This window comes from Panicum virgatum, chromosome 7N, assembly GCF_016808335.1.
Source record: "Panicum virgatum strain AP13 chromosome 7N, P.virgatum_v5, whole genome shotgun sequence".
NCBI lineage: Eukaryota > Viridiplantae > Streptophyta > Magnoliopsida > Poales > Poaceae > Panicum > Panicum virgatum.
This window is the reverse complement of record NC_053151.1, coordinates 29,732,351-29,741,628: the sequence shown is the minus strand read 5'-3', so window position 1 is coordinate 29,741,628 and position 9,278 is coordinate 29,732,351. Positions and strand designations below refer to the sequence as shown.

The 9,278-nt window shown below is 46.2% G+C and overlaps 1 protein-coding gene across 3 annotated transcripts; it reads right to left on the bottom strand.

Annotated features, from left to right (window-relative positions):
- Positions 1–381: 381 nt before the first annotated feature.
- LOC120682878 (probable receptor-like protein kinase At1g49730) lies at positions 382–6,106 on the bottom strand. Of its 3 annotated transcripts, XM_039964903.1 has the most exons (9): positions 5,811–6,104; positions 4,123–4,671; positions 3,206–3,481; positions 2,218–2,479; positions 2,098–2,150; positions 1,946–2,013; positions 1,645–1,734; positions 1,479–1,572; positions 382–1,328 (listed from the first exon to the last, which is right to left on the bottom strand). In XM_039964903.1, exons 1-9 carry the CDS (start codon positions 5,896–5,898, stop codon positions 751–753), a joined length of 2,058 nt encoding a protein of 685 aa, XP_039820837.1. In that variant the 5' UTR covers positions 5,899–6,104; the 3' UTR covers positions 382–750. The 3 variants fall into 3 exon arrangements, with proteins under 3 accessions (XP_039820837.1, XP_039820836.1, XP_039820838.1); XM_039964902.1 differs by having other exon boundaries at positions 1,479–1,734; positions 5,811–6,106; XM_039964904.1 differs by lacking the exon at positions 5,811–6,104 and adding an exon at positions 4,754–4,893 and having other exon boundaries at positions 1,479–1,734.
- Positions 6,107–9,278: the final 3,172 nt, after the last annotated feature.

The window sequence follows — 9,278 nt, the reverse complement described above, 5'->3', positions numbered from 1 at the left end:
TGATATGTCGTCGGATTATGTTTCTAAGAATACGTTTGTTTCGTATATGTTTCGTACATAATGTACTTACCTTTGATCGTTCTATTTTTCAGGTTGAGTGAGGCTGGTCTTCTTACTATAGGTCGTCTTGCAGAGAGTGGTTCAGTAAAGCTAGACAGGTCCCTACTGACAGCTCTGGTCGATAGATGGAGGCCTGAGACAAACACCTTCCACCTCCCTTGTGGGGAGATGACACCGACCCTACAGGACGTTGCGATGCTGCTGGGTCTTCCTATCAGTGGGGATGCCGTAGAGCCTCGCGTCGTCCCGCCTACGTGGTTGGACGATCTAGAAGAGTGTTTTGCAAATATTGACATCGCGATTGATGTAGAAGAGCACCCAAAAGCAACAGGGCCTGCCAAGTCATAGATCTTACAATTCCAAGTACATACCTTGTTTTGTTACGATTAATGTTAGAGTTATGCTTTTGACTAGTGCAGTTATGGTTTTATTTTATAATTAAGATATGAACTATATGTTTACCGAAAGGTCGTGGTGGTGCCTGTTTGTTGAAATGACATCCCTGTAGCTGATGCCATGGTACTAAACTGATTCACTCCGTGTGGTTAATAAACCCAGTGGAGTGGCGGCAGGAGGCCTGCAGAATCCGTCGACGCAACAGAGCAAAACGGAGCAAGTAGCCCTCGCCGCCGCTAGCTCCACCAGACCACCACAGACCAAAAAGAACGGGCTGCACCGCCCGGGCCGGCGTCAGGCCGGGAACGCGGCGTTGACGTGGGCCGGCGGCGGGGACAGCTGCTGCTCGGGCGAGCTGCACTCCAGCAGCACGCTGCGGCTGCAGTGCGACCGGGACGTGCTGCTCGACGACGGCAGCCACGACCGCGCCGCCTCGCCGCTGAACGGGACCGCGGCATCGCCGACGGTCCGCTTCCCCTTGGCCCGCCCGCCGGCGGCGCAGTAGTAGTACCCCTCCTCGCCCTCCACGGCGCGCGCGAACCGCCCGGACAGCGGGTCAAGGCGCTCGTGCAGGATGCGCAGCACCTGCTTCATGGACGGCCGCGCCGCGCCGTCGCGGTGCGTGCACCAGTGGATCACGTCCGCCACCACCTGCAGCTCGTCCAGGTCGAACGCGCCCGCCACCGCCGGGTCCACCAGCTCGTGGAGCCGGCAGTCCGTGCCGATCAGCTCGCGGGACCACTCCACGAGGCTCCGCTCGCCCTGGACCACGGGCTTCCCCGTCACCAGCTCCAGCAGCAGCACGCCGTAGCCGTACACGTCGCTCTTCGGGGTCACCTCCTGGGTCACCGCGTACTCGGGGTCTACGTACCCTGCTCACATGAGATTTGATGACATTGCTACTGAGATACTAGTACACAGTACAGTACTCATGAAATTGATTCTTTTTTATTGAGTGTATCAAAAAAGCCATGAAACGCCCTAATAGGTCATCTGAGATGAGGAAACAAAGTGTGCCTTACCAGGAGTTGCTTGGATCTTGACATTCACTGGGGTGGAACTGGGAGTTGTATTGCGACTGCTTGTGCAATGGTGCACGAGACCACCACCGACAAGCTGTTGAAACGCATACAGTTGGTTTACGCGTAGTAAGGATTGTAAACTGTGGCAAAGTTTTGCACCAATTACCTTCGCAAGGTAATTCTTATCTAAGAAGACATTGCTAGGCTTGACGTCTCCATGGTATAGTGGAGGATCACAATAGAAATGAAGGTACTCCTGTAACCAAACATTATGAACAAGTTCAAGAGAACATTTGAAATATATTCAGTCATGACAATGAGCTTGATAAAGATTTATGTAGACTTGACACATATTGATCAAATTATAAGAAACAACTAATGTGTTGAGCACTATAAGGATCGATGACTTCTGAACAAAGAGAAAAAAAAAGAAAAGAAATCGAGATCACTGTTTTCCTGAAACTCACCAAAGCATTAGCAACATCAATGGCAATTTGGATCCTGTTTTTCCATGGTAGAAGATGTTTACTTGGCGCTGCAAAGAGTCAGATGCTTTTCAGTATGCAATTCAAAAAATAATGTGCCATAAGACAAATGAGAACGAAACATGACATATTACAATGTAGGTGATCTTGAAGGCTTCCATTTTCCATGTATTCATGCACCTGGAACCTGGATTACAGGGCTGTAAGAACTGTAAATTGGTGGATATCTGAATTTTAGTGTGACAGATATTGACCTCTCAAATCTTGTTAAACAAAAGCCTCTTAGTCCAACAAGATGTCGATGATGCAACCGCCCAAGAAATTCCATTTCCTTACAAAATTCTTGCTGACTTTGTTTCGGCGAACTATCAATGCGTCTGATAGCAACCACAGATCCATCAGCCAGTTGGCCTCTGAATACTGTACTATTTTCACCTCCTCCTAGCACTGTGCTGAAGTTCCTTGTTGCTTTCTTCATTTCTCTGTAACTAAATCTGCCAAAAATGGTAGAATTACCTGCAAAAAAGCTCCTGTTAGGCAAATAAAATTGAAATGGCTCTTGAATCAATTCTGATTGTAAAATAATTTGAAGAATCAGCCTCAGGCAAATCTATCCAGTTTTCAACCATAAGTTTCCGAAATTGCAGGAAGTCCATCAAAGTTTTAAGTGTGATGCCTTGTACAATAAAAAAAATCAGACCACACACAATTTTCCATATTGTTGGTTAATAACTTCAGGATAATGGTTAAAAGGAACTGCGCCTAGCTCAATTTTGGGAGGTGTGGCTTGTGAGTTCAGTCCTCGGCTTGAATTTCCTTCTTAATTAGTTAATCCTGGCTCCACCTAGGTAGTTTAGTTTTTTATTTAGGATAATGGGTACAAATGGCATACCTAACTGACAAGATATTGGTGTGTAACGGGGCATCTTTATATTTAATTCAGACAGCATGGAAGCAGCCAAACATACGGGACCTAGGGCCTTATATTTTCCCTCATGTTTGCCATGGCCCGTGGGCTACAGCTCTCATTCCCATATCATCACTTGCACAACAATTTCATAAATGAGTTTTGTGTCATCTAAAATCAGCCATATTTTGCTAAGGATTGGTAAGCTAGTACCCAGCACTTGTTTTGTATGCAACATAAACCTCATTAATTTTTAAAGCAGTTGGACATCCAAATGAGCAAATATTCATGAAAGAACTACAGCAGCACAACAAAAAAAATCAGGAAATTCTTACCTTCTTGGCTCTTCTTAACACCAGAGAAACTCCATGCATCCATAGGGTTATTTCCTTCTATCTTTTTGAGTTCTTTATACTTTCTACGGATTAGCAGAATCAGTATTATCACTAGTAGAATGGCTAGTCCTGTGACCAAAGCTCCAATAGCTGGGAATAGAACAAGCTTGTAGCTGCGATGATGTTTGGGTGGCACTACAGGAACTTGCACCGTAAGTGGACTGGGAGATATATCAGGCGCAAGAAGTCCATCAGGGGCCGGTCCAGAGATGTTCGCTGCATTACATATTCAATAGTGAGGTCACATATTGGACAAGGCCAAGCTACAAACGACTGAACTACAATAAGCAGATACTTTTAGGACAGTGCATTTTAATACACATAAGTACCTAAAGTATAAGAAATACGGCTAAAAATTTGCATAACAAAAGCAGATGTAAAGCAGTAGCTCATCTTTGCAACCAATATATAGAAATATATAACTTTTTAATATGAACAAACGCAAAGATTAAACAAGCAGTTTGTTCATACCTTACTACAACAAAAGCTAAATATCATCAGAACAGTGGTACTAATAATGCTTATTATGAATGTTTGAAGATGGATACCTACTGTTACTTATTTATATTAGAATAGTGACACGTATAAACTTGCTTCGCCGAATTAGAAGAAATATCCACATAATCATTTGGTATTTATCCATTGAAAAAAAACCCTATGAAATGATCATGTGAGGTGCCAGGCTTATGATTTAAGGTGACTCACTCCACGAAACAGAAAGAAAAGCCATTTATGACAGGAAGAAGTAGCATGGTTAAGTTTACAGAATCTAAGAGAATTTCTGCCCAACAAAATTCTGATGACACTGGTCATTCTACAGAAAAGGAAGGCAAGTTGATTTTATCAAATATGCAAACCTTGAAGAGCACTAAGCCCCTGAACGCTAAAAAAGCAACCAGCCGTATCAACAGTAGATATATTCCCTTGACTCACAAATGCAACAAAAGCAGCATCACGGCAGGTATTCAACGTGACATTATCTTGTTCCCCCACGAGATGGCGGAGGTACGACAGACCAGAGTTTAAGCACCTCTTGCAAGTGATATCATCCGAAAGTGTAGTTGCACAGCTTCTTGTGACATCACTGAAATTAGGAGACTGCAACATCTGAACGATGGTGGTCATCCCAACACATTGATAGGACACTTGAATTTTGATCCCAAGGCCACAGAACGAAGCGGCAGTGGGCAGTATCCCCTTGGACACCAATGTATCAGAGATATTGGCAATGCAGGCATCAGAAAATTCATCTGGAACCCCAAGTGTGCCTGTTGTGTTTGCATACATGGCAGATGAAACCGCAAGAACAGCATTGATGTAGCGGCAACACTTTGAGTGTCCATTTTGATCCGAGCAGACGGAACCTATCAGTCCGTAGTTGGGCCAACTCAAATCCAAAGGGCAATCTGCATGATGGAAGAATGGTTATGAATAATGGCTGGTGCTGCAAATGTACAGATACAAGGAAGCTTAAAAATAATAACTAACTTTTGAAGAGCACCCTAATCACTCCATAGCTTTACTGAAATTGGGGGCAGATATTACGGAGAAAGAACAAAATATGCAATGAAGTCGTGCAGCTTGCTCTTTCTGTTCATGGCGCGAATCGCATCTTAGAAAACAGAAACTGAAGTGAATGCCTCAGATCACACGACCAGTACAAGAGATAGTATCTTGTATGACCAACAGAACATGCAATAAATTCCAAATCCAGCCCCTGATTTCATCGAGATAAGCGTGTATGGATTCAAGTCAAGAAATTCAACTATTCAGCAGTATTCTATAGAGCACAAGTCTAAACATCCCACGTGAAAACATCAGGTGAAAGCGAAGTCAAAACAAATTCGTGATTCAGTAACCCCAAGTGAGAGGACGGAGGAACATGGGGAGAGCAACATCCAACGGCTACGAAACCAAGCCGAGAGAGGCCTGAGCGGTCCCAAAGGCACACAGGCAACTGTGCAGCCCAGCAGAGTACAGCAACCCCATTCGGTAAGGCGAATTGAATGGCGCGAGGACTCCAAGCTGCGAGCGAAGCGGGGTCCCCCATGGCAGACGACGCATGCGCCGCGCCCGAACAATTTCTGCTTATGCCATTGCTCACCAGCGAGGTGACCCCGCCTCAAACCCTCGGGGAGAAAACGTAATGACCTCAATCATTTGGGCTTCTAATAATGCAGCCCTGAGGCACTAATGCGAGCCGGAAATGCAGAATCGTCACCGACAATCTCCAGCAGGAAAAAAAGGTGTCATGAACTCCGAGTCACTACCAGGTAGAGAGAGACATGGGAGCAAAGAGCAAAACGAAATCGAAGCACCGGTTGAGGGAAGTGTGCTTCTGCAGTTCTGCTTCCACAGGCGAGCACAGCCGCCGCCGCCGCCGCCGCCACGCAGGCCCCCACCATATCAGTTCCTCCCCAAACCCAGCGATCACCGGGTGCGAAGCGAGCGCCCGCTTGGCCTACGCACCCGCAAGGCCTACTACCGCGGCACGGGAGCGGCAAAGGAGGGGAGGCAGAGGGGAGTGAACTCGGCGGGCGCTTACCTGCCGCGATCGCCGCAGGGGTCGGGCTCGCCGCCAGAAGCAGCGCGGCGGCGAGGAGGAGCAGCGCCGGCGCGAGGCGCCGCCGCATCGAGCCGCGCGCGCGGCCGCCCGGTGAGGCGGGGAGGGGCCGCGGGAGTGGACGGACCGTGGAGTCGGAGCGCGTGCAGGCAGTGGCAGTGCGAGTGCGGGTGGGGAAACCCCCAAAAGGAGAGAATCCCGGCTCGCCCGTCGGAGAGGGACGAGGAGGAAGGGCCAAGGCAGGAATGGGATGCCAGGCTGCCCACCCGACCCCTTTCGCTCGCCGCTTTTTCGCTTTGCCGTGCCGCGCGCAGGCAGGGCTGCTCCCTTTTCATTTGGCCGTGGCTGCTGGCTGGGTTGGGCTCACGGGCGAACAAGCGCAGCGGGCGGGGTGCACGTGGCGTGGACCGGCCCATGCGGCCAGGAGGGTTTAGGGTTTGGGTAGCAAGCAGCCGGGCCGCGCGCGGCGGGGCGCCGCGCTCGAGGATTCCAAACCCCGCCGTCGCGACGCCTCCCGTGACCGGCGGTCGTTGACCGACGACCGTTGTGTGCTCTGAGAATCTCTGCTGCGACTACGAGACACCGACGGGCGACGGCTGACGGGGCTGGTGCCGGCGATTCGCACTTTCGCAGTGTGCTCTCGAAGCCCGGGGTTTTGTTGGTGAAAAAGTTTGGATTTGGATACAGTAACATATTTTGTTGTTATTTGATAATTAATGTTTAATCATTGATCAATTAACACTATTAGATTCATCTTGTATTAATCAGTTAGACTGTGTAATTAGTTATTTTTTTCAACTATATTTAATACTTCATGTATGTGTCTGAAAACTCGATATGACGGGTAATGTGTGAAAATTTTGAGAACTAAACGTTGCGGACGGTGTCTTTCTCTGGGGAGCTGTCCGCTCTGCCGTCTTTCTCTGGACGCACGCACTTGTCCGAGCCTTGTTTAGATGTCTTCAAAATTCCAAAACTTTATAAGATTTTCTATCACATCGAATTTTTGAACGCATACGTAAAGTATTAAATTTAGCTAAATAAAATAACTAATTACACAGTTTGTTTGTAATTTACGAGACGAATCTTTTGAGCTTAGTTAACATATGGTGGGACAATAATTACAAAAAACAAACGAAAGTGCTACAGTATTTTACATCCAAAAATTTACACATCTAAACAAAGCCTGAATCTCAATCCTCTGCGGCAACTGCGCCATGTTCATCCAGCGTTGAGGTTCTCGGTCTCGGGGCCAACAGAACTGCGGGGAACAAAGAACTACTACCCCCGTCCTAAAATATAAGTATTTGTTGATTTTTACTGATTATGTTTGACCATTCGTCTTATTTAAAAAATTTGAGAAAAAAATAAAAACAATTAAGATATACTTCAAATATACACAATGATAAAACACATCATAACAAAATAAATAATATTTTCACAATTTTTTTAATAAGACGAATGGTCAAACATAATCAGTAGAAGTCAACAAATACTTATATTTTGGGACGGAGGTAGTACCATATCCAGGGTTTACAAATCCGACCGATCCGGTCAAACCGGCGAGCTCCGGTTCCGGTATACCGGACCGGTTTGACCGGAAACCGGTCCAAACTAGTTGATTCAAATTTGAATTCAAAATCCCCAGTGCTACCGGTTTGGACCGGTATACCGGCCGGTTTGACTGGTTTACCAAGTGGGCTTTAATGGGCCGTCCTATTTTTTCCTTTTCTTTTTTGATTTAACTTCAAATGCCCGAAAAGTATGTTAAATGAACGATTTTTTGAGAAAATTTAACACCATTATATTCGTCGCATCTTGAAGTATTTTTAAAAAAAAATTAGGAATTTTTCATTTTTTTAAAATTCAAATTCAAATTTTAAATTTGGACCGATTTGATACCGGCCCAAACCATAATCGGCCCGGCCCGGTTTGACCGGTAACCGGTCAAACCGAACTGGTTCCCACCGGTTTGGTTAACCCTGACCATATCAGGTCATTGGTCTCCTGGAGCAGTTGGTAAGCTCAGGCATGTATCCACGTTCAACTACTCTGACATGGTGTTATTGTATCCTTGCAAACTTTTGACTCGGGCAAAGGTCACATGGTCGGGAGTGGAAAAGGAATGTTGTGTAGTTGTGTTGCAAGATTTTCTAGCTGTGAACGTGTTTTTTGGTCCTCGAGTTTGTACGTATTTTAGTATCAATATTTCTTTTAGAATTCTGGTACAGAATTTTATGGAACTATTTTTCTTCTCCCGTTTTTCCTCGGGCTCCTTTTCGTGACTATACCTCCTCTATGTTTTTCCCTCTTCTTCTTTTTGTACTATATCCTCTTTTTTCTATCAGTTCTTCTGTTTATCTTGGATTCCCTAATTGTGAGGAAACGATTTAACGAAAGCTCGCTCTAAGATCAGGGATTTACTTCCCTCCAACAAAAAAAAAATAAAACAAAACAAAACAAATCATATTACATGTACGTCGAAAACTTCCAAACCAATTCATATATTTTGGATCCTAGTTGTATAAAGATAGCTACGCCAGACACTCATTCAGCCAACGAAAAAGAACGATGTGGAATTCGCATACAAGCATTGCGGGCGAGTAAGCACCTGCTGCAAGAAAAATGAAATTGTCAAGTTATCATGTTGTTGACAAAAAAAAAACAGTTGTTCAGTAATAACAAAAGGCCAGTGTTTGTTTCGGTGCTTGTCAACCTTACTGCCATGCCACATCTTAGACCTCCCATAATTTCTTAGGCACGTGCTAGGTTTAAATGCTACAATTGAGATTATTTTTCTTCAAACTTCCATAGTCTCTTTGTTTGCTCACATGCCAAATGCATCTTCCTGCGAATAGTCTCTTTGTTTGCTCACATGCCAAATGCATCTTCCTGCGAAACTTCGTCATAAAAAGTGTGGCATTCATTCCGTTCGCTATACTTTTGCATAGTAGCCACACCCAACCCAATTTGTACACAGCTTTGGATTCTGCCAAGTTAGTCAGCAGCCAAGCGCACAACAACGTGCCATTTATTAGTTGGCTATGTTGCCCACTAGCTTAGTACTCAAGCTCCCATGTGAGACGAAGCGAGATGAGTGCCAAAATCCAATTCCCCAAGCAACGCACAGAGACGCATGGACCTCGTCTTCTGGAACCGAACAACCATGTGTGGCGGCGGAGTCCGTACACGTCATCATCCACGGCATGCAGCACGAGAGGTTTGCAATAATTAAATTACGGCCTTAATACGAAATTCTCCGCGATTAATAATGGGCTGCGGTTGGGTCGTTTCTATAATTCTATTTGCCGCCCGCGCCAGGTCACCTGGCGGTAGGCCCCCGCCCCCCGCGGCGGCGGGCGCACCGGACCACCGCAACGGCCACCTCGACGGGATGCCGCCGTGTCCGCGCCCAATCGGGACCCGCGGCGGATGGGGTCACCGTTGCCA